A 24,317-nucleotide genomic window follows, 5' to 3' on the forward strand; every position below is an offset into this window, starting at 1 on the left:
TGGAATTTGGATACATCCCAAAACGTTTCGATACATCGTGTCCTGATTTCAGATACATCACTCAACGTCTCAATACATCAGTCTCGATTTCAGATACATCATTCAACGTCTCGATACATCTCGTAAAGTGATGTATCCGAGAATAGAAAAGAATTGATATTTTTGTATTTTTTTCAAATGATAGAGAATTTTAGAATATATGGTAAAATAAGTTGTATTTTTAGATTATTTTTCCTAACTTGCCTTTCTCTTGGGCCTCAGGGGTCAGCTTCGGCCCAATCTTTGAAGCCGATGAGCCCAATGGGGCTAAGATTAAGAGCCTAACTTCTAAGAGAAAATTTTAGAAATAACAAACATAATAAGACATAATAAGGCTCTATAGCTATAGTTCATAGTCATAGTTTTGTTTGCTATGGAAGCTGATGTTTGTATATTTCTGTCAGTTTGTATATTTGGGTTGCGAATATACAAATAGGGTAGGTATATGTACAAATTATGTATTTATACATTTAAGAATTTTTTAGAACTCCGTTTGTATATTTCGCTTGCCAATAAACAAACAGGGTAATTCATTATGATTTTTTCATAAATCGTATACAAATAGATAGGGGTAAGCATATACAAAATTCTTAATTTATACAATCAAGAACCGAATACAAATTCTGGATTTATACGAATCAGGCGAATTATACTAATCAAGCAAATAACAAGAATTGGAGAAACTGTAGCCGCGAATTACAATTTTCTTAAACTATAACTATAATACCTAATATATGTTAAATGTTTGCTATTCTACATAATTTTCCCAACTTCTAAAATGAGCTTAAAAAATCTTAAGCCAAACCAACCCCTACGGGCAGGGTTAGGCCGGCATCAAGGATCAAGTCCATTTTGACTGCTCTAGACTTAGTCATGAAATTAGTATAATTTTTAGTAATAAACATCTTATGAAGGTAAGTCCTCAAGAAATAATGTCCAATGATCTTGAAAATTGCTGGTCTTGAATTTTTAACCCTCGTTTATTTTCTTGACAAATTTTTAAAGTCAAAAGTCGATAATGTTGTCCAAGAGGCAAAACTTTTTAGACTTGAAGTTTTTCTTGTGAATAAACGTGATAACAAAATTCAAGATCAACTATTTTCAAAATCGTTCTTATAAATCACCATTTACCTCTTTTTCCTTTGTGGGGGTATACCCATCATAAAAATGATATCTCTCAGCCCAAATGGAATGCCGTTGGGCTACAAGTCCATTAACAATTCAACACTTTTGATGACTTTCAAGCGTTTTGAGGCGAAATAGTCCGTTACATACAATTTACAAACTTTGTTTTTTTGTTTTTTCACTTTCTGTTTTTGAAGAATAACAATAATGAATCTTATTTCTTTTTCCATACCAACCATATTTATTTATTGCCACTTAACGTAACTTTAATCTTAGGCGCAGTTGTGACCAAAAAAACAAAAGTTTCACTTGAAGAATAACAATTTATCCATTAATTTCAAATTGAACATACAAGAGAGCATGTATAGGTGGACTAACTTCAGCCAAGATTGGTGTCAAATTGAGAGGATAATACTTTCAGAGGTGGCACTTTTATGACCTCCTCTTTTGTCACCAAACCCCATTATTAATTCCAATAATTTTCAAGTATCCCTTTATAGTCCTATAAAATACTCTATACTATATGCATTTAAAGTTAACGTTGAAAAACGCACTTCTATCAATATTGCTCGCATATGTAAGAATTTTGAAGGATGTATTCTTCTGGGGTGATAATTGGGTGGGTTGAGTTAAGTTTGAACGATTCGTAATGGGTTAAGACAATAATAATTAATTGGGTCAAGATTCAACTCTGGTAGTAGGTTATATAACGGATCAAGATCCAACCCAATCCAGTATTTACTAAACTTAATTGTTTTATTTGTTCTTTTAAACTATTTTAGTACCTAATAAAATTTTATTTTTTTATTACGACTATATAACATATCATATTGAAAAAAAAGTTTTAAATTTTTTTTTGACAGTATTTCTCATGAGCCAATTCGGGTTACATATCAACCCATTTTTTAATGAGTTGAAAAGAATTGAGTTAATGAATGAGCTGATCAATAACCCGTCCAAACTTAAACGGGTTGGACGAATTGAATGAATTGGTTTTGATTTTGTCACCCTTAATATTGTTATATACGTATGTCACTTCTGTTTGATACTCTGAAGTTTATAATTTCTTAGATGTATATAACAGCTTAAGCAAAATTCAATAGGTGTTTTTAGATCTTTCTTTTTCATTTATTTCTGTCAAAACAATCAGCTATTATATCTATGTGATTTACTTACATGATGAACTAAGTAAATATAACAAAATAATGTAAATATATTCGTATTTGATGAAACTTGAACTTATAATCTCTTAATTGCTAGTTTGGTCAAACTTATCTTAAACAATTACGAGAAGCAAAAAATCAAGTTCATTGAGTTCTTGAAATTTGTGAGCAAACTGATTCATCTAAGTACTTATAATTAAAAAAAAAAAAACTATGTTGGATCTTAGCGTTCTAAAAGAGGAAGTAGTTGCATCAACTTAATTAAAAAATAATTGGACAAAAATATCGTATTATATGACGGCTAATAATTGTAATTATAATAATTAGGCTGACCATGTGGGTGAAGACGACTAAAGTAGATAGGCAAAGGATACGATTTCAATTTCTTAGTCCATTTTTTCTTCATCTCAATTCTCATGTATTCTAGGTTCAATGTATGTTATAAGTAAAAAGATGTCAACGAGTTGCATTAGAATATATATAATTACTTGGTAATGTTGGGACTTGAAAAAACTAAAAATAGAGAAGTAGATAGAAACAAAATATACATCATATATACACGTTGATGACACATATTCCCATTAAACATGGAAATGGATTTCAGATCTTAACTAAGAGGTGCAGACAACACATTCATGGCTCATTTTGACTATCTGTTTTGTATGATGACTTTCATCTCACCTTTTAATTATTTTACCTGTTATCGTAGAATTGAATTACATCCTCTCTCTCACCTGAACTGATCGAGAGATGAACCCGCACCATATTTTTGCTTCTTCCTTTCCTTTTGCTGGCAAGTAGCTCTCTTTTTCTTCCATAGTTCGAGATTCCCTCTCTATGCCTATACTAAGAAGATTATTTTTCATATTTTTTTGATTAATAATATGTGTTTACTTGGCTTTTTTAGTTTGATCTAAAATAAGTGCTTTTCACATAATTAAAAAGGAATTATTTATTTTCTTTCAAATATACTTATTATTCTCCTATTTATATATATAAGTGAGTTTTTATGTAATCACAAAATTATATTATAATAGATATTCCCTCTAGTTCTAAAATTAATATGATTGTTGATAGAAAAAAAGTTCATTTTCAAAATAATTTATTTTTTTTAAATTCAAAAATTTATTATTACTTTTTATTTTCAGAATTATCTCTCTTTAGTAGAATTTTCATCTACTTTTAACCAAATAATGAATATATATTCTTTTAAGAAGAGTTTAAAAGTAATCAAAACATAGTATTGATAAATAATTTTTTGATTAATGTTCTTAAATATTTTTCTTAAGGAGTGTGTCGAATTTCAATAATTCATTCATTAATTTAATCTAAATAATTAATTATTATGTTTGAACAAATTAATATATATATGTTTAACTTCTCTTGAGAATTTAATTAATTACCTTAACAAACTAGTAAAAAAAAACCTAATTGTCCACTTCCATCAGGTAGTCAAACAAACATCATATTGACTTTGAAGATGTAGAAATATATATCTACATCAACTTAATAATTACATCGCACTTTCCTAAAAGAGCACACTAAGTAATATTTTAAGCCATTAGCAAAAGCTTAAAATAAAATACACGTCAGAAGATAAAGAAGAGCTTAATTTTATAATCCAATATTAAACATCATTAGCTTAGTTTTATATATATAGAAAAATCAAGAAAGGGTCGTATTTATTGTCAGTAGATTTTTATAATACAATTTGTTGTATGTTACAGTCTAGCGGCTTCGTTTTGCCACAGCAATACCATATGGTCCTTCTGAGCCAAAAGAAGATGATAATATTATTCTTTTATTTTTATTATTATTATTATATTTTATACTCCATTGTACAAAGTCATACTGACCATAACATGTGGATTCCACCTCATCACTTTTTGGTTTTATGCTCAACAAATGTTTTTATTTAATAAAGAAAACTATTCCACATAGGTGTTGCTCAAGAATATCTCCACTTGGATGCTGAATATACTTATGATACTCACTATTAAAGTACTTTATCACGATTAGAGCCAAGATTTTTATTAAAAATTGTCGATATATATATATATATATACATACTTGTTCAGAAGGAGTGTCAATTAACGTCTCTCGGATAATAATAACTTTGCCATGGGTTATGGTACATTTATAATCCAACTATTTTAACAAGTAGTAGGGTCATAGTAATTTTTAGATACCAACAATGTATGTCTTTGTAATTTAGCTATAAAGCAAAATAATATGAATATTTACTTTTGACAACTTTCATTGGAAAACATTTCTATCATTTTTTAAGATATAATTATTAATGGAAAAATTGTATAAAATAGCAAACTATTAATTCAAATTAAATGTTATAGTCATAGTTTATTTTAATTGTAATTTGCAGCAAACATCCCATTTTTTGGATTCGGTAAACAATTAGCCATTTTCGATATACAATTAGGCATTTTATACATTTCGGTATAAAATGTGTTTGTGTTTGTATAAAGCGAGAGAAAAGTGTATATACAAATACAAATACATATATTTTCGTCCTATACACTTATAATTATACAAATACAGATTTTATTATACAATTTACAATGTATAAATGAATTTATACAAAACTGAACAATTTGTATATAAATTGGATGTATCTAGCGAATTATACAAATCAAAAGCTCCATAACAAACATAAAATTTGCTATGGAGTGCAATTATGCAAATTAAAGTTATAACATACAAATCTGATTTTTATGTTTGTTATATGTGAAAGTTGTTCTTTATTAATTCTTCAATCACCTAGATTACATCGATATAGTTACCTTATAAAGTGAATTAATATGAGTATCCATTTTGACCACTTCTATTAGATATAAAAATAAATAAATTATTGTGTAGAATAATATATCAATAAAATAAATTGAAAAAGTCTATGAACACAAGGCTCTCATTCTTGCAAGAAAAAAAAGGTAACATAAAAGTCAGAAGTTAATAAAAAGTTCAATGAACAAGAGATATTTAAATTTTAAATTCCTCTACTTCATTCTCAGCTGAAAAAAGAGCTCTTTTGAATGCAATAACCAATATTATCATCCACAGACATAAAATAACTAAAATAGTTTGATTTGTATTTTTTAAAATTTCTTATTAATATTCGATATCTATATTAAATATTAAAAATATAGCTATCAAAATTAAAATTAAAATTTGAGAAATAAATCTTAACAATCCACCACAATCCGCGTTGATCTGATCCCCACAAGAGGATAAGCTCATGAAGAAATGTGGAGCCACTGTTTGTTACCATGGGAGAAAAGAGATGCATACTTTTTTCTTCTTTTCCTATCCTATATGCCATCTTCGTAAGCACTAATAAATCCCCGCACCCAATTTATAACTAGAAAAACGGAATCTTCTCATTCTCTCTCCTCCATCTTTTCCCCTAAAAAAATTTGTCCCCTTTCTCGTATTTACCCATCAAATCAACTCCAAATCCATTCCTTCTGTTCATCATTCAAATTTTCTCTAAATTATGGAAACTGCTTTCTTCTGCTACTCTACAGTTACTTGCAACTTTTTCTCCTTGTAATCCATTACAAAGAGGAGGAGATTTTGTAAATTCTGTAATTTTGTATTTGTGAATGGCGATGGACGACAACGAGAGTTGCGGAAGCAGAGCGATGGAGCCCTTGTCGCCGAAGCAAAATCGGCTACAGAGGCAGAAGAATGAAGTGTTTAACCAAGTGCTTAGTAGACTCCAGGATTTGAATCTCGAAGAGGTTAAACTCCCTGGCTTTGAAGACCAGCTCTGGCTTCACTTTAATCGCCTCCCTGTTCGGTTAACTTCATAAACCCTATCTTTCCTCATTTTTCGTTTTTTTTTTACATTTATACTGGTTAATTGAGTAATTGATCCGTTTTCTGTCTCGAAAGTTAAAAGTTTTGAAGTTTTTTGGTACTGAATTTGGGTGCGTGCAGTTATGCATCGGATGTAAATGTGGAAAGAGCAGAAGATGTGCTCATGCACAAGAGGTTGCTGGACATAGCGGAGGATCCTGAGAATAGACCTGCCTTTGATGTCCGCCTTGTGCAGGTTATACTCTTATCTGCTTTTCGTGCATTTTGATGTGTGTTTGCCTTGTAGATGCTTTTTTCTCTTGATAACTCTGAATATGACATTTGAAAAACTTCTCCGTATGTATGACAAGGAGGAATCTCTAAGTTGCTTTTTTTCTCTTGATAACTCTGAAAACCCATGCCAAGTTGATATGACATTAGAAAAACGTCTCCCTATGTATGACAAGGAAGAATCTCTAATTTGATTGTAGCTGAATAAGTTGGGGATTTGATTCAACACGTAGGATGTTCCCAAGAAGCACAGGATCTGTTATTTGATTGCTTTCACAGTACTCGAGAGCAGTTGCAAAAACTAGTAAATTTGTCAATAATATTGTCAAGGTCATATTTTATTTCTTTCATCCATCCCATACTTCTCTTTCATGCTACCTTAGGTAGGGCATGAAGAACTTTCTTTAGTGCTGTTCATTTTTACATCTGTTACACTCTTCAATGACCCAAATTAAAACCATTTAAAACATTTCTCTTATTCTGATAGGCTTCAGTTGACATGTCTAAGGGGATAGAAGTTTGAGTTCCAAGTAGAAAGAGAAGACGCTGGAAGCTAAAAGATAAATGTTATAAAATTATGGATGTGAGATCATAGAAGATTTTAGATGGTCATATTCTGCAGAAAATGCAAGCAGGACTCATTGAGGACAAAAAGGAAGAAGATTTGAAATGTTCATGTTGAAAACATAAATAAGTTAACAACTATGTTTCTTCTCTATCAAGTTAAGCTTTTAAATCAAGGAAAATTTCCTGAGTTTGAGTCTTATTGTCACCAACAATCAAAAAGATTCTTCACATACTTACCTCATGAAAAAGTCAAGATGAATGCAAGTGGGCATGTTGAGAACATAATTTAGTAAATGAAAGTGTCATTTCTAACAAATTAAGATTTTGGATAAAGTGGCCACATAATTCAACAGTTTACATTCAACAGAGAGTGCAAGTATGACTCATAGAGGATAAAAAGGATAAGAACTACTTGAGATTGGAGACGAGTTAGACTTATAATCACATGGAGGAAAATTGTACCTGTAGACTTACAATTTCTGATTTCTCTGAATCATGTGGATGAAGCTAAGGATAGAACACAATGAAAGCAAAAGGATCCATATATGTGATACTAATTTGTTAGAAGTAAAATTTAGGTTTTTTTAATCTTCAGCTTGCATTAGTGTTCGTGTTTGGTAGGAGTATTTTTATTCTGGCCAGCGACTTATTCTTGGTGCCAATGTAGAGAGTTGTTAATCTCATAACCAGTTGTGTTTGTAACAGTAATATAAAAATATGGATGCTCATTATAGAATAGGTATACTGGATTGACTTGTTTGAAGAAAGTTAAATGGATATCTTATTTGTAAATAAGTACTCATAGGAGATGTGCTGTAATCTTAAAACTTGAGATCACCTTAATATACACAAACTTATTTGTTGGTTCACCTTAGGCACATCTCCATTGATGGCAACAGGGTGTTATGCAAAGAGCAAGGTGTCTATTGAAGGTAATGAGGATAAGATAAAATTGGTCGTTCTTAGTATAGAGGCTATAAGCCTTTGTGATTTTGTGGGTGATGGATTGGCAATATGGGAAGTCGAATGGGTTCTTAAGTTTTGTAACTAGACCATACATCTAAAGGCATGAATACTTTGAGAAGAGAATTTGGGATTGACATTTACTCATTCCCCTTAGATCATATGAGATGTTTAAGATGGAATGAATTATACGTAAACCTACAGTATAAGCGATTTTGATATCTCCTCTATATTCTAAGACAACTTTGTATTGAAGAAATTTAGATCTATAGGCCATTCTTCTAAGAGAAAAGAATTTTTTAATTAAATGTTAGTAAATCAATGGAATAGCTATTTATATAAAGGAATTAACATATTGGCTATAAATGACTAACCAGTCAAATATTTGAGCATGTAATAATCCGTGACCAGCTTTGACTGTGGTTGAAACAGTTTCACCATAACAGGATCCAATTGGATATATCTTGTAAGTCCTGGGAAATCTTGGAAAATAATGTAGAAAGGATAGTCTCTTAGTATATATTCATGTACTAATATTGGAATATATATTGTAAACCAACAGAAAAGGGAATGCAAGTCATGGCCTGGCCTAAGACAAGTACTTTATAATTCAAGAGATTCTTGTTACATGCAAGTTCACACTTTAAGTTCATAATGCAGGTTCATCCTATGTACACTGGAGCATCAACCAATACTGTTGATGTAGATCCTTCAGTTAATGAAGAAATCCCAAGGTATGCTCTTTAGTTTAAGCATTAAAGTTTTTCTTTTTTCAGTAGAGCTTCTTTCTGTATATTACTTTTGCACATTTGATTTTTCTCTGTTGTGCTTCCTAAGTCATTTAATTTTATGTGCTTCCATATTGTCCCTCTCCAGCACTCATCCTCCTCCAACTTTTGGTTCATCACCCAATCTTCAAGGCCTTGAAATTCATGATGATAAAGCTCATGTAAATCATGGAGATAGTGATATCAATTCAACTTCACGGACAACCAGGTTGAATTGCCTTAATTCTTGAGTTGAAGATGATAAGATTCATGATACTAGTTTGGCTTCATAGCTTTGATATAGAGTGTATTTATTGTTCACAAAGGATTTCTAGTTGACTTTTCCTTCTTATGAGCCAAATGATTTTGTGCAGGCCAATGCACGAGATTACTTTTTCAACAATTGACAAGCCAAAAACGCTCACTCAGGTGCCTCATTATTTTAAGAATCCTCCTCCCTTTTTGTTCATAAATACATCTCTTATCTTCTCATAATCAAACAAAGACTGTAGTTTCATGAATTTATCTTATGCAGAGCTAGTGCGAATTTAACCGGAAACAAGGCTAAGCCCCTAGAATTCCTGTTGTGTGTGGATATTATGAGTCCAATATTTGACAGGAAATAAGGTTAAACTCCTTGAATTCCTGTTGTGGATACCTGTCATAGGACTCGCTTCTAATAACTGAAGATAGCCTCATTCCAGATTAATAAGCAAGGATAGAATGACCTTTAGCTAAGTCAGTGAGCTGATATTGTATGGTGTTTGATTTCTATTTCTCACGTGCATAGTATAGGATAAGCATCTTAGTGAAGATAAAATTTGATAGAGAAGACTACTTGATTCCCCCCACACCCAAGAAAAAGGTGATAGAAAACTACACTGAAGGGGAAACAGAGGATAATAAGGAAAAGTTGTTTTTATGGACCCACAGATTGATTCTTTGATTAACTTCTGCACCTAAGAGATAAGGGTGGGGTTAGTCAGTTAATACCTAGCTTTGAAGAATATTTGTCTCAACTTTTCTGATACAATGCTGTTCCAAAGTTAATATATGAAATTCTTTATGTAAACGCTCTGTAGTTGTACCTACAAAATCTAACAGTCTCCGAAAAATATTGAGACAGTTTACCTGGACCAAAATCTGTATCTTTTCTTTGCTTTCTGTCTAGTGCAATTTAAGCTTATATAACTGATTATATTATTCATATCTGTTCAGTCCTGGAATTTATGTAATTTCATTAATCTGCAGATTCTGCCATATTTTCAGAGTTCTATCAAACATATTTATCTTACCATGTTAACTTTGTTCTTTTCTTCTTTACTTGCATTGATGTCCATCCTGGATTTCCAGTTGACCAATATAATTTCTGAGATTGGTCTGAACATTGAAGAGGCTCATGTTTTTTCAACTACTGACGGTTTCTCCTTGGATGTCTTTGTGGTTGATGGATGGCCATATGAGGTACAGTATTAATGTTCCTCTCAAGATATAATGAAACGCTTACTAGCAGTTTACCAGTCGTTTCTTAGCTTTAATTCGTCTTTTCTTGTTAACAAGGGTAAATTTTGAAACTATGTTCCTTGATCATCTAGTAGATTGTTTGTTAGTTTTATGCCTGTTTTTTCGTCCTCATGTCCCAGTATATATGGCTCCCCTCAATTTTGGACAACCTGAACTATTTGACACCGTATCATTCCTATACATCTTTCAATAATTCAAACTCATTAAACTTCTAAACTCTGAATTGTGATGTGATTTCTTTTTCCATCAAACGTTTAAACCAACTTTGCAGCCATACCTTAGTATATATTCTTCTTCTGTTAGTAATATAGTAATATATATCAAATTAAAATCTATGATATGTCCACTGTAAAATGTCGTTATATACTATGAGATGGTGAGGATGAACAACTTTAGTGCTGATAACTTTCTCATTCTAGTCATATTTTTCAACTAGATATATTTTCGCTTAATAGGATGCTCAAACCTTGAGATGTTATCGGGTGAATTGAGGATGTAGTATATTTTTACAATGAAAGTTTGGAAATTTAACCCCTCATTGTTCTTCTTGAAGTTCTTCTTTTCCCTTTTGTGGTAATTTACTTTTATACTTATTCATCTGTGTTTGGAATTCTAGGAGACGGAGTTGCTTAAGAGTGAGGTGCAAAAGGAAATTATGAGGAGCAAGGTAGATATTATTCTGGCAGCTTAATGTGGACAGGACTGGCACTCAAAATTATTTTCTTAATATGATTTATGTGGCTCTATCTTCTTTTGGGAAAAGTAACACGCCGATCCTTCTGTATTTTCTTCATAATGGTGCTATGCAATTTATAGTTAATGTATGGTGTCCACTTTCAAAAATACTCAAAATAGATATCAATGAATTTCTCGAACACGGGGGCTCGCTTGCTAGTCTGATGCTTTCCGTGAGTAAGAAAGCATACTTAACAATTGTGTTAATATTCCAGATAATTTATTGAAGAGAGTTGTTGTTTCTACTAGAGTAATGCTGTAAATGCTCTGTTGCTAACTCTCCCTGAATTAGTTTCAGTAATTGCAGCCACAGCTATAGCTCAAGTAAGTATTAACATCAACTGACATTATGGTTCATATATGTATTGCATAGCAGATTTTTAGAAGTCATGCAGATATCCTCTAACATCCTGCTTTACTTCGCATAATAGAGATCCTAAGGTTACATCTGAAAAAAGAAATATGAATCCTCACAGGAAATTTTAAAGCTCAACTTAATTATTACTTGACAACTTGGGCTTGGATGCCTGACATAATCGTAGGTTGGTAGGATACTTATGTTAAATGGGGTTGTAAGAAAATAAAATTAACCAAGTATTACTGTTGTTGATTTCTATGACCGGCTCGACTTTTTCAGCAACTGGTACACCGTTATCTCTTCAACTTTCTCCTGTTTATGTGAAATATGCATGAGATTTTGGTTATAAAACGATAGAAGGAATCAAAACAATAACTATGCCTCAATCCAGTCAAGTTGGGGTCAGTTGTATGAATCACTAATCCTATATTTAAGCTCATCTTAAATCAAAGTTGTCAAAATAAAAATAAAAAGTACTAAAAATTCACTATTTTTCCTTCTAGCATATAAGCCTTTGACACGACTTAAAGACTCCTAAATCATAGGAGGGTAAACTTTAGTAACTGACTAAAACATATTTCCAACTGAACCTACTAATTGTAGGTTCAAATTTGAACAAGTTTTCTTGTTATATTGTCTTCTAGATTTTGATTATCATATTGGACAGATGATCTCAGTGCTTTGTCTTCTGGTAATGTTTTTCAGGAGCAGCCACAGGTCCTGCCTCCAATCAATGAGCCAGGTCAAACATCTGAATCAGGCTCCGATAGTGTAAAAATACCTACTGATGGATCTGATGACTGGGAAATTGACATCCGCCTGCTGAAATTTGAAAACAAAGTAGCATCTGGGTCATTTGGAGATCTGTATGAGCCAACAATCCATATCTTGATTTCTAGTTGAGTTTGTTGAGTCAGTGGATTTATACTGTGTCTTTTCAGGTATAAAGGCACATACTGTAGCCAGGAAGTGGCTATAAAAGTTCTCAAGCCTGAAAATTTGAATATGGATATGGTAAAAGAGTTCTCTCAGGAGGTCTTTATCATGAGGTGTGTCTGTTGTACTATCATGGTTGATAATCTCTTTCAGCATAACTTAGAGAATCTTTCCATACCTAAAAGTCTATCTGAGGATTGTTTTTTTTACTCCTAGATAGAGTCGTACTCTATTGAAAAAAAATGCTCTGTGCCACTAGAGAATTTCTTACAATATTTTACTCCTGCGGTTAAATTGAATGTCCTGTTTCCTTTATACTTTGTTGAGTCACTAGGTATTTCTTCTATATGTGGAATTTGGCTATTTTGTTTTCTTTTTAGTGGCATTAGGCTATTTGGATGAAAAAGCTGGATCATACATAACGCAAGGGACTAGGTTCTCCCAAAACACACTTAAAAGTCTTGGAAAAACTACAAATTTAAACATTAGTGGATATGTGAATTTGAATTTTATTACTAAAATTGTTTTATCAGTCTAGCTTCCTATTTCCTGTTTCTTACTTTCTTTGATCAAGTTTTGAGATCTTGTCTCACTATGTTTTAGGAAAATTCGGCATAAAAATGTTGTTCAATTTATAGGGGCATGCACACGACCTCCGAACCTGTGCATCGTGACAGGTATATTTCAAGATTTTATATATTTAAAGTGAACTTCTACGTCAGTTAATAAATTGGAGAAACTGTTTGTTCTCTGTTGATTACTGTTACATAATGTTTGCCGGCAGATCCATAGTGTTTTATATGCAGAGGTGTGCTTTTATTCATTTTCCAAACTTTGAATTTTCTCCTCACACTACTGCACTTGAATGGCAGCTTATTTTTGTAACTTGTTGTTGTACATCTATCCTTCTTCATCATGTTAATGACAAGGTGCATCTGATAATTTTATTGATCAGAGTTCATGACCAGAGGAAGCATCTATACTTTTTTGCACAAGCAAAGAGGTGCTTTTAAGCTTCCTACTCTCCTGAAGGTTGCAATTGATGTTTCTAAGGGAATGAGCTATCTGCACCAAAATAACATAATTCATCGGGATCTGAAGACTGCCAATCTTCTGATGGATGAACATGGAGTAAGTCAGAGCTGTACTGCAACTGTTTCAAAAAGCTTGTCTAGATTATTATTTTTCTAGAGTCTAGTGTATTATTTCATCTGTGACTAAGCTATCTTAAAACCAGTACATCCATTCTCATGCAAAAATTTGGGTGCAATTAAACATGAAGGCAATTCAAGGTTAATATGCAAACACTGAGATCTGTATGGCTTAGAAGTCCAAGGTTTTTCATTGCTCAGTGCCCTTTTAATAGGTTATTTGAAATGTCTAATTACATGGATGATATCTTCTGAAAACTATTTTTAGAGAAAGAACCATAATCTGTGATTGGACTGCAGTATTGAAACCTTTAGAAGAAATGCCAAATAAAGTCTACGGAAAAGTTCATTTGCAGGGTCCACTTATTCATTGAATCCTATAAAAAGAAAATCTATGAGTAATAGTAGCAGCATTAAAGCTTGATCAGTGGCAATTTAATTTGGTTCATATTTTGAAAAATGTGAATGTCCAAAATAGTACATTGTTTCTTGTTAATTTCTACATCACCAGTTTTTGCATTTCCAAGGAAATCGATTGATGAACTTTGCTTAATCACACAGCAACACCTAAACTGCTGCTGGGTGGAGTTACTTCCCACGTTATTTGCTTTGTTTACAGAATGTTCACTCTGACTATAAGATCCATCCTCTCCTTAACAGGTTGTTAAGGTTGGTGACTTTGGGGTTGCTAGAGTGCAGACTCAAACAGGGGTGATGACTGCAGAAACTGGAACGTATAGATGGATGGCTCCTGAGGTGCAGAAGATCTGAACTTAATTTTATGCAGATTTTACTGCAATATCCTCAATCCAGTTGAAATTCATGATTCCAAGTTCTTTGATTTTCTTGATGACAGATATGCATGATTGCTCCACTAATTTTCCGTTTATCCTCGTGCTTAGATTTTGTTGCCACCATAAAATAACTGCAATAGTTCCCTTCGAGCTGGTTTGGGACTAGTGCTTTGGGATACACCTCAAGCATCTTGTGTGGTTTAAGCACGAGGTGCTTTTAATATGTGTGATTCTCTCTGACTTTTGCAATTTTATCCTTGTACTTGGATTTTGTTTCCACACTCAGTAAAGTGTGGTTGTCACATTCTCACTTTCATGCAGTTGTGAGTTGTGAGTTGTGACTTGTGTTTCTGTGTTCACCTTGATGCATATTGGATACTTTAAGCACAAGGAGCTTTTGATAACCTTCTACGAGGGTTACTTTACCTAGGTTGTCATTGGTAATATGCATTGCAGGATTCCTTTACAGTATACCATGCAGATACATTCGATTCTGCAATATTAAGTATTAAAATATGAACCTCTTGGTGTAATGGTTTTGACTTATTTTCCTCTTAATACTACAACATTCTCTTACATTATCCCCGTCATTTCTGTCCCAGTTTTGTGCTTAACCATCCTGCAGCATGCAAGTCTCGTTCTTAAAATGGTTTTTATTTGTTGAAGGTGATTGAACACAAACCGTATGACCACAAAGCTGATGTTTTCAGCTTTGGTATAGTGCTGTGGGAACTTCTGACTGGAGAAGTAAGTCTCTGTGTTGCATCTATTTATGTTCACGTGTTAGCTGCTTGACACCTCAACTAACGTTCATGTACTGTGATGGGGCAGATTCCATATGCGTACTTAACACCATTACAAGCAGCAATAGGTGTGGTGCAACAGGTAGTATAAAGTCCACTGTCATCATCAGTACTTGTTATATCTTCCCCAGTTAAACCAACACCTCACATTTGGTTTGACATGGTTATCAGGGTCTACGGCCAACAATTCCTAAGAGCACTCATCCAAAGCTTGCTGAACTTCTTGAAAAATGCTGGCAGCAAGACTCAACTCAGAGACCAGATTTCTCGGAGATTTTGGATATTCTGAAGCAACTAACTAGGGAGGTAGGCATTTGTATTAAATAAGCTTGGTTTTATTTAAGTTTGTTCATTCCTTTGATCCTAGTTTTGTATGCTTGAAAAAACAGGTTGGAGATGATGGAGAGGACAGACACAAAGACAAATCAATCGGTAGCTTTTTCTCATCTCTTAGAAAGGGCAATCACTGAGAATTTACTAAAGAGAGGAAGGTGATCGGCCTTCAGCTTTTGTCTCGGTGTACAGATTCTCAGATGACCAGACTTGATCTGATTAGTTTTTGAAAATCACGGTTTTTATGTAATGTCGCTTGGCATTCTTTTACTATTCCTAATTTAGTCAGGGGTGCAAGCTGGTGAGTAAAGCTTTGGCAACTCTGTACAGAATAACTGTGAATTTGCGCAAGTTCTAATTCCTAACCCTTTTTGTACCTTTCTTATTGAGAATTTTTATCCTCTTTATCTGGTTCTAGCTACCAGATCATTGCTTCCGAATTGATGTTCTTGAAGTAAACCAAGATGTCTATAAAAAATAACCATTGTCACAGAGAATTTGAGTAAACCACCCCTGACTAGCTTTCAATGTATAGATAGATACCTCTGCAATTGAAGTGAAGTGAAATTTGAGGTTCATAGAGTCTAGGTGTATAATTTGAAAAGAAATAACGATGAAAACAAATAGTAGCTTTTTTGGTACTAAGAGATGGAAAAGAATCAACTGTTAGCAAGACAAAAAGAAACAAGAATAGAAGAAAATTAGATCATATTACAACATAACCACATACACACATAGTATATGTACTTTAGAAGAACATTCATATCTTTCAGATAATCGACATATTCTTCAAAAGCTTACAAAAATCAAACCTATAATAAGATCTAAAAGAAAATACGATATGCAAGTACAACACTGGAAACATTTGTTAGTTGCAATACCCAAGTTCTAAACAAGAATTAGACGTACAACATTACAAGTCATGTTCAGGCACTCTGACTCAGTAATTCCTTCCATCCTATGATCTGATTCCCCTATAATTAATTTTCGTTGAATTGCATCTGAAAATTGGTCAAGAATTTAACTTCTATACGTACTTTGACGGACAGATCACCTAAAAAAGATACTTTATCAATTCAATGGTCATTGCACTTGCTGAGGAGTTGCCTAGCTCGGACAGTAACTTGTAACCGTGCAAGGGCGTGCATGCAATGCAGAGCTATCCTTGCTTGTCTTCTCACATATGCCCCTCTTACCACTGCTTGAAGCCTCACAAGGCTTTTCAGTGCCTTAAACGCCCGTCTCGCCTAAAATATTGAATCAACAACACATGTATAAACAAATGGTCACACTACTAAAAGAAACACTATTTTTCCACCGAAATTTCCCATTGAAAAATGTTCAACTAACTATTTCCACAGATATTTTGATCGAATCGATGTGAAAGAAAAATAGTAATGTAATTATTGTTTCATATGGAAAAGTAAGGAAGCTTCCCAATATTTTAGTGAGAATATGTTTCCCACCATGCATTTTTCCAGTGAGCTGGTTTGGTGGGAAATGAATGGAAAAATCATGTTCTATTAGCACAATTTTCACTGATAGTGAGTAATATCAAATTAAAAGAAATTAAAGAAAAATATGATGATTGATCAAAGTTGGAAAAACTTACAAGATGACCCCTAAAATGAGATTGGATAGTAATAGCAGCCATATCCTCTTTAGACATAAAATAGATGTGCCCATTATTTTTCTTTGTAGATGACCGTCCATTGGCGCTGCTGGTCCTATTGGTAATTGTGTTGTTATGAAGAACAATGATATTTTTATGTGGAGGAGATGACCTGAATAGTTTCTTTCTGATATTACCAAACCAATTCTTCTTAGACATCCTCATCTTTGATACTACAAATTAATACTGTTAGCCTTTTTTTGTCAAACTCAATTCTGGCAGAGATACTGAATTGGACAGATTTTATGTGTGTTATACTAACATTGTGGAAATAAGGAAGCGTGGGCAACATGTTTGTTAGTAAAGTAAGAGAATGGAACAATAGGTCTACTAGAACGTGGCAAGATGAAATTGATTTTGTGTAACTTTTAAGTATTTCAAAGGACCATTCCACCACCTGGGCAGGGGCCACTAATGCTTGAACATATACCAACTAATACTTGTACAAAGTCAAAGAAGATAAACATAAAACTAAAAAAGGATTTAGTTTATATACGCTAACGTCAATATAATTTAACATGTTAATATGTTAATAGACTGATATAATTACTATTTTTAGCAAGTTATCAATTAATAGTTATCTTAAATTTTAACATGTAATTACATTATATGTGTTGATTGTGTAAATATTTTTCACACAAGAGATTCAAATTTGCAAATGCATAACCATTCTTTTAAATCATATTTCCATCCGGTTGTTATTCGTTAGGATTCCTTAAATTTAAGAATGAGATTATTTAATTTTCCTTGTGTGTTGATCAATTAGACCACCTAATCTATATGTACCTACCGTCTACTTATTTATCTTTGTTTTCAATCCAAAGCAAGGAAGTAAAATAAAGTTGGCTTCTTAGTTTTCCTTGTTTATAAATTAATCCGAAGAACATAAAACAATTTTGCAATTTTCGTTAGAAAAGATTACGGATAATATTTTAAAATAAAGTGTCCCTTGTTAGTTAGAAAGAGCTTTATTTTTACACTTTATAAAGAGTTATTTATGAAAGCAAACATTGCAACCATTTTGGCAGAGGGGGAACTGGGAAGTGAGCAGATGAGAGGCCTTTCAGGCAAATATTATTTATTACAGCAGAATTAGGAGAACAATATTTACACATATTGCTTGCAATACAGATTCTCCCACATCGGATATCACCTAATATAAATTGCTATACAAATGTTTTGCAAGTTGCTTTTTCAACTTTCAGCCACATTTTGATGTGATGAAAGGGAATAGATTTTACTACTGGTGTTATTATAGTAAGTAATTAAAGATGGTGTACTTATTTATTAATCTACCCTTTTATATGTGAGTAAATAAAAGGCTATTAATGCTTTATATTCAAGACTCAATCGGAAGTCCACTCTCTGTCCAAGTAGCATATCCACCAGCAATGTCAGTCACCCCAGTAAATCCCTGCACAATATATAGCACGTAATTAACTAGTAGCGTACGTAGGATTTATGTCCACGTGTCAATTTATCATCACGTATAGTAAATCCCTGTAGAGGTTCTAAGACTTTATTTTTTGGCCCAAATTACTTTGGGTTATTTTTATTACTTTCATTTTTAAGAATTTTCTATTCTAAAGCTGTAGTATGTAAGGGACTTACAGCAGCAAGAAGTTCAGTTGCAGCCATAAATGATCTCTTACCCAACTGGCATCCCTGTATAATGCAAAGTCAATAAAAGATTTTACTAAGCAAAAAGAAATTGGCATCTTAACTCGTGAAATTGAAGCTTATATTATTAAAATAAAACCATATACTAGTAGTTTTGTGGACTTACAACTATAATTTCATCATCCTTCCCAAAATGTTCCAACACTTCCTCCAAGAAATTGGGGTTCTTTATCATCCCTGCACCAAATATACAGAGCTAAAGAATACTATACTAGCAGAGTGCTAAAAACTACTACTGTAGAGTTGGGTATTTGTTAACAAAAAATTATTTTGGACTTTGGTAACACTATCTATTAGAATATATAAGGTTCAATGATGTGAAATTCACCCTTTAAACTGTCAATGATTATATTTCTTACTTAAGAGTTGCCAATAAAAATTATGAATGTGTGGGGATGGAAGTAATGATGGAACAAAACCTAACATAAAAAAAAATTGAACTTGAATTGGTGGGGTGCGCCAGGCCCGTGCAGTAGTGCAACACATGGGCGACGCGCAAGAGCCCAGGCAGCAAGCTACCTTAATGGACTCTTCCCCTTAAAAAATTGAGTTAATATCGTGTGGACCAATGGTCCACATATCAGATATTAAACTGATAAGAACAGATACTACACTTGATCTTAGCCAAAAGGCCGAGAAAGGTATGCTTTGACCAGTGTAAGTGACTGGCTTTTATTACAAAACACTTGCGTTCAAGTCCTGCTTTTGCCTTCGATGTGGGAAACTAACATACAACTCAAAGAAGAAAAGAAACTTGGACTAAAAAAATGAGATGCACTTGCATAAAAACATTATCGTGAAAAACAAATGAAACTTCAGAGAGTACTCTTTGTTCATATTTGAACACATTTCATGCAAATTCTGGTCTCTAGCTCTTCCTTTTCTTAAGTGAACTTTAAACAACTCTTTTCTGGTTTTTAGTCCTTAATATGTACTTGGACATGAATGGAGTGATATACAGAAAAAATAGTATTTAAAGTTGAAGTTAAAAAGGGGTATTTGAAAGTAAAAATTGTGTTCAAACATGCAATTAACTTGAAAAAAATACTAGCAAAACTTATCTTCAAAGACTAACCAAAAATCGCTCTTATGTACAACCAAACAATATAATGTACTTTAATTAAGTTGGTTTGAAGCTTTAGTTGTGTATGATTTATGTTTTCCAAGTTGCCAAGATATTTTCAAAGGAATAAAAATGGAACAAGAGAATTGTAACACAGTCATGGGTATATAATTAAATAACCCTCCGTCTATGAGCAAGTAAGAAAATTGAAAGAGAAGTAAGATGAACAAAATACATTTTACATGTAAACTTGAAAACACACGACAAGGAGAAACCAGGCGAACTAGTAATTGCCGCCATTTCAATTTTTGAGAACTCAATAACAATTGTAAAAAATCTATCATGCATGGTTGCCACTTGGAAATAAAGAGGACACTTGTAAAAAAAATATTTGAAAAACTTAAATATTGTTAACATCGAGTACTCAGAAAAAGAGAGTACTATTGAATTACAAATAATCAAACCTGAGCCAATTCTAAGCATGTAAGGAATGTTTATGGCGCCAGCAGCATGCCCATCACTGAACTCTTCAGCAGTTCTGCACAAAAAAAATGTTAAAAAGATTGAATCTTCCATACTAATGATTGATAAAAAAAATTTGTTTTGATCATAAATTTGGACATAATAATTTATATGTTTTAGAAACTACATGGCAAGAAATAGTATAAGTCACAAAAAAAAAAATATTTTAAGGGCATATGCTTGTTTGACTATCAAAATTCGAACTATGTCATGTAAATTGGAACAGATAAAACTGCATAAATTTGCATTACCTGACATCTAAATAACGATGGCCAGCTTGAAGCAATTCCAGTGCAACTCGAACAGGAACAGAAGTAGGAACAGTGGAGTTCTGCACTTTCTCTCCAACTGTTGCCATCCAGCTACAAATATTGTTTGTTCAAACACCCATTTTGAAGCCAAAAACAGAGAACTAACATAAAACAGGGGATATAGATGTACACAAAAACCCACCTAAAACTTGGATTTCTATTGCTAGTACCAATGTCACGTCTTTTTTTAGGCTGAAATTGAGGCCTTGCCATTGGAATTAACGAAACCGATCCATTGATCCTGCTGCTACGTAGCATTCAAATCATAAAACAGAAACAAAAAACACCCATTGGAAAAAAAAAATGAAATTAATCAAAAGATTTCAAATTTTCAATGCATATAAATATACCTGTGTGCCAAATTCTTGGTACCATGGAACTCAAGAAGTGAAAATGAGGTTGAATGAAGGGAAATAGTTCTCATGGTTGTTTGTTCCTATTTTTGTTGGCTCTGAAATTCAATAGAATATATGGAAGTTCTTGAATTATTGTGTTGATGGTGAGAAATGAAAGGGAGATTGATATTTAAGGGTGAAGACAAGGCATGGACAAGACTGGAGGAAACAACATGGGTCTTTTAAGTGTATGGATAGATAGACACGTAAAGAAGAATTATGTATGTAGATTTTTGTGAATCCCAATTTTGCACAACTTGTAATTCAGATAATTCACAAAATGATGCGAGAGTGACTTGGATTATCCTATGGTTGGATAAGTTCCAAATGGACCTACTTTTTTTTTTGTCTGCAGTCTAAACTTCCTTTTATCCACAAGCACACTTTTCAATGTCCTTAATAAATCATAATGAGTAATAAAATGTCTTGTTAAAGATTCTTCTAACAATTTTATATGTATATTGTATGTGATTGCACTCCCACAATGATAATTTTGATGATAAAAAAGAGTTCGAGGATGCTTGGTCAATGCTATGAGTATTGGGCTTGAATAGTGATGCAACCACCCCAGTCCCCATATGTCCTGAAGTTGAGTGTTTGAGCAGTCTCATTGAATGATTTTGCACAGGTAGGGGTGTCAAATGAGGGGTTGGATTGAAATTGGAGATATTAAAATGGGTTGAAATAGAAATCAAGTTGGGTCTTGATCCGTCCAAGTTTACTTTGGGCTCAAATGGGCTAAAAAACAGGTTGAGTCTTGACCCTCCCAATTTGACCTGATTAATCTCAATAATTTTAATATAGTGATATTTAACTTTTATAATCACAATTCGAATTTCAACTCAAGATTAATTTTTTTAAAAGTAACAAATGAATAGATAAATCCTAAAAGATGTTAAATGTATAATAATTCATACCTTTAATATAGGAGCATATCTTAGTAAAGAGTTTTAAAATGGGTTGAAATTGAAGATTGAATTAGTCTCAATTGAAGATTCTCTTCAAATGGGTTAGGCTTGAATGGATTGAAATTGAACTCAATTCAAATTATCTTGAGCCCAACCCTTAAAATTCTGGACGGATTGGACGGGTTACTAATGTTTGATTTCATTTTTGACACCTCTAGTAACAGGGATGAGTGATCCCAATATTTTTAGAAGCTTAATTGTGTTCACCTGGTTGTTTTAACACTAGGATCAAAAACTTGTGTAGATATAATTTGGTGGATATTCGTTTTTTTTATTTGGTTTTATCAAATTTAAATTTGATTTTTTGATTTTGAAAAGTGTGCACTAAATACCAAATAAGATAAGTTGGGTTTGATTTTTTCCAACTTTGGTACGATTTAGTTCGCTGATTCTGAAACGTTTTTATCTGTCCAAATGAAAAATAAAATGAGCACCAAATTATCAAAGTATAAGACCAAATTTTTATACTTTTAGACCAAACATGCATCAATTAGATACAACGTTTCTTATATTAGATGCAATTTCGATCTTTTTTTAAAAAAAATTATGAATTAATTTGTGGCAACTAAAGAGTAAAGAGAGTAACAAAATGGATCAAAAGGTTTGGGGCCAAAATTAAATATAATTTAGATTTTAAAATATTTTTAAAAAATCTAATTAATAAAAAATTGACTTTTCGATGCATCGAAGAACACCATTACTCTAGATCAAAAAATTGAAATTCCAAAAAGAAAAAAAAACTGAAACTGAACCAAAAAAACGTTAATTTGATTTGGTCCAAATTTTTTATTTTTCGGTAGTTAGGCCCACCCATCATTTAAGTAGCTTGGGAATTTTGTTATAAGGATATTGAAGATTTATAAATGTAGATCTCTAGACTTCTGTCTAGGATCAATTTGTATTTAGAGATGGCTAATTTATTTAATGTTGTTTAATAAGAGAGGTCAGACACGATGTCTATTACTCCATATGTTTTCTCTTATTGGATAATATATACAGGTACCAATTATGGCATTTACTACCTCAATTACTAAAAATTGTTAGAACATGACGTATCCAACACTTAATTTAGGTTCTTAATTTTCGACTTCTCACAAACTACCCCATAATACATTTAGAAATTTGGTCACACGTGTAATTACAAATTCTGTGCATTACATCATTCAGTTACTCTCTCTGTCCCTAATTACTTGTTCACTTTTGAATTGACATACCTATTAAGAAAATAATTAATGACATAGTGAGTTTACCATTTTACACCTATTAATTATGAAGTGGATGAAAAGTTCTACATTTTTCAAAATAATTAGTCATTTAATTGAGGGTACAATAGGTAAAAAGAATTTGTTCTTTCTTAATTTGTCAAAATGGACAAGTAATTAGGGACAACTATAAAAGAAAAAGTGAACAAGTAATTAAAAACAGAGAGAGTATTAAATAGGGAAAATTACCTACTTAAGCAAATATATACTACCTTATTATTGGTTATAGCTATAGTTTCTGAAAATTACTGCTCGCCTCTAACATTAAGTTACAATTATGTGGCACGACTTTTTTGTTTTGTATAAACGTGTACGCTATCTCTCTTCCTACATACAAGTTCATTCCTTCTCTCTCTTCATAATCCATTACCTTATTTTCTCCTTTAATCACTCAAAACAAATTAATTTCAAAATTTAAAATTTTCATCCAATCCTTCTCAAATCGTGCTACCAGATTTTAGGGTTACTATTATGCGTTTTACTTTCTTCCTGTATTTTTTTTAATATAATTTGTATAAACTCTTAAACTTCGAATCTCCATGTGTACTTATTTTTTGTATATATGCTTTTTCAAATTGTATATTTCTGATGTTTATGTTTGTATACATTATAACGAATTGTCTAGTATTACTATAATTATACAATTTTAGAATTTATATTATATCGGAAAGGAAATCCGATTTTAGGTATTCAAATTGTATATTTGTATATTTTTTGTCCTTGTTTTGGGATTTCTTTCTCAGTTGTACTCGAAATTATATATTGTTAGATTTCTTTCTTAGTTGTACTCGAAATTATATATTGTTATTTGAATTGTATATTTATGATGTTTTGTGTTTTGTATAAACTATATTGACTTGTTTAGTTTTATAATAGTTATACAATTCCAGAATTTACATTACTTAGGAAAATAAGGTTGATTTTATGTAGGGGCCCTTTTTATGTATCCAAATTATATATTTGTAAATATTTTTGTCATTGATTTGGGATTTTTGTTACAGTGTACCAAATTTGTATAAATTCATAATTGTATTCTGTAATTCAAATTGTATATTTCTATATTTGTTGTCACTGTATTTAGA

The 24,317-nt window shown here is 32.2% G+C and overlaps 3 protein-coding genes across 5 annotated transcripts; 1 reads left to right on the forward strand and 2 right to left on the reverse strand.

The window, feature by feature from the left end:
- The first annotated feature begins 5,567 nt into the window (after positions 1-5,567).
- LOC102580018 (serine/threonine-protein kinase STY17-like) lies at positions 5,568-15,799 on the forward strand. The gene is made up of 16 exons (XM_006340728.2): positions 5,568-6,141; positions 6,282-6,396; positions 8,622-8,695; positions 8,838-8,957; positions 9,103-9,157; positions 10,082-10,192; positions 10,869-10,919; positions 12,051-12,211; positions 12,287-12,394; positions 12,885-12,958; positions 13,237-13,412; positions 14,093-14,188; positions 14,893-14,973; positions 15,058-15,111; positions 15,201-15,335; positions 15,419-15,799. The coding sequence occupies exons 1-16, from the start codon at positions 5,945-5,947 to the stop codon at positions 15,497-15,499; spliced, it is 1,689 nt and encodes a 562-aa protein (XP_006340790.1). The 5' UTR covers positions 5,568-5,944; the 3' UTR covers positions 15,500-15,799.
- Positions 15,800-16,089: 290 nt separating this feature from the next.
- LOC102602657 (protein IQ-DOMAIN 1) lies at positions 16,090-17,314 on the reverse strand. Its single transcript, XM_006340886.2, has 2 exons — positions 16,975-17,314; positions 16,090-16,609 (listed from the first exon to the last, which is right to left on the reverse strand). The coding sequence occupies exons 1-2, from the start codon at positions 17,197-17,199 to the stop codon at positions 16,439-16,441; spliced, it is 396 nt and encodes a 131-aa protein (XP_006340948.1). The 5' UTR covers positions 17,200-17,314; the 3' UTR covers positions 16,090-16,438.
- Positions 17,315-18,082: 768 nt separating this feature from the next.
- LOC102580341 (thiosulfate sulfurtransferase 16, chloroplastic) lies at positions 18,083-21,205 on the reverse strand. Of its 3 annotated transcripts, none has more exons than XM_006340731.2 (7): positions 20,961-21,205; positions 20,753-20,851; positions 20,551-20,661; positions 20,242-20,315; positions 18,821-18,891; positions 18,646-18,699; positions 18,083-18,448 (listed from the first exon to the last, which is right to left on the reverse strand). In XM_006340731.2, the coding sequence occupies exons 1-7, from the start codon at positions 21,032-21,034 to the stop codon at positions 18,374-18,376; spliced, it is 558 nt and encodes a 185-aa protein (XP_006340793.1). In that variant the 5' UTR covers positions 21,035-21,205; the 3' UTR covers positions 18,083-18,373. The 3 variants fall into 3 exon arrangements, with proteins under 3 accessions (XP_006340793.1, XP_006340791.1, XP_006340792.1); XM_006340729.2 differs by having other exon boundaries at positions 20,753-20,857; XM_006340730.2 differs by having other exon boundaries at positions 20,753-20,854; positions 20,961-21,204.
- Positions 21,206-24,317: the final 3,112 nt, after the last annotated feature.

This window comes from Solanum tuberosum, unplaced genomic scaffold, assembly GCF_000226075.1.
Source record: "Solanum tuberosum cultivar DM 1-3 516 R44 unplaced genomic scaffold, SolTub_3.0 scf00020, whole genome shotgun sequence".
Lineage (NCBI taxonomy): Eukaryota > Viridiplantae > Streptophyta > Magnoliopsida > Solanales > Solanaceae > Solanum > Solanum tuberosum.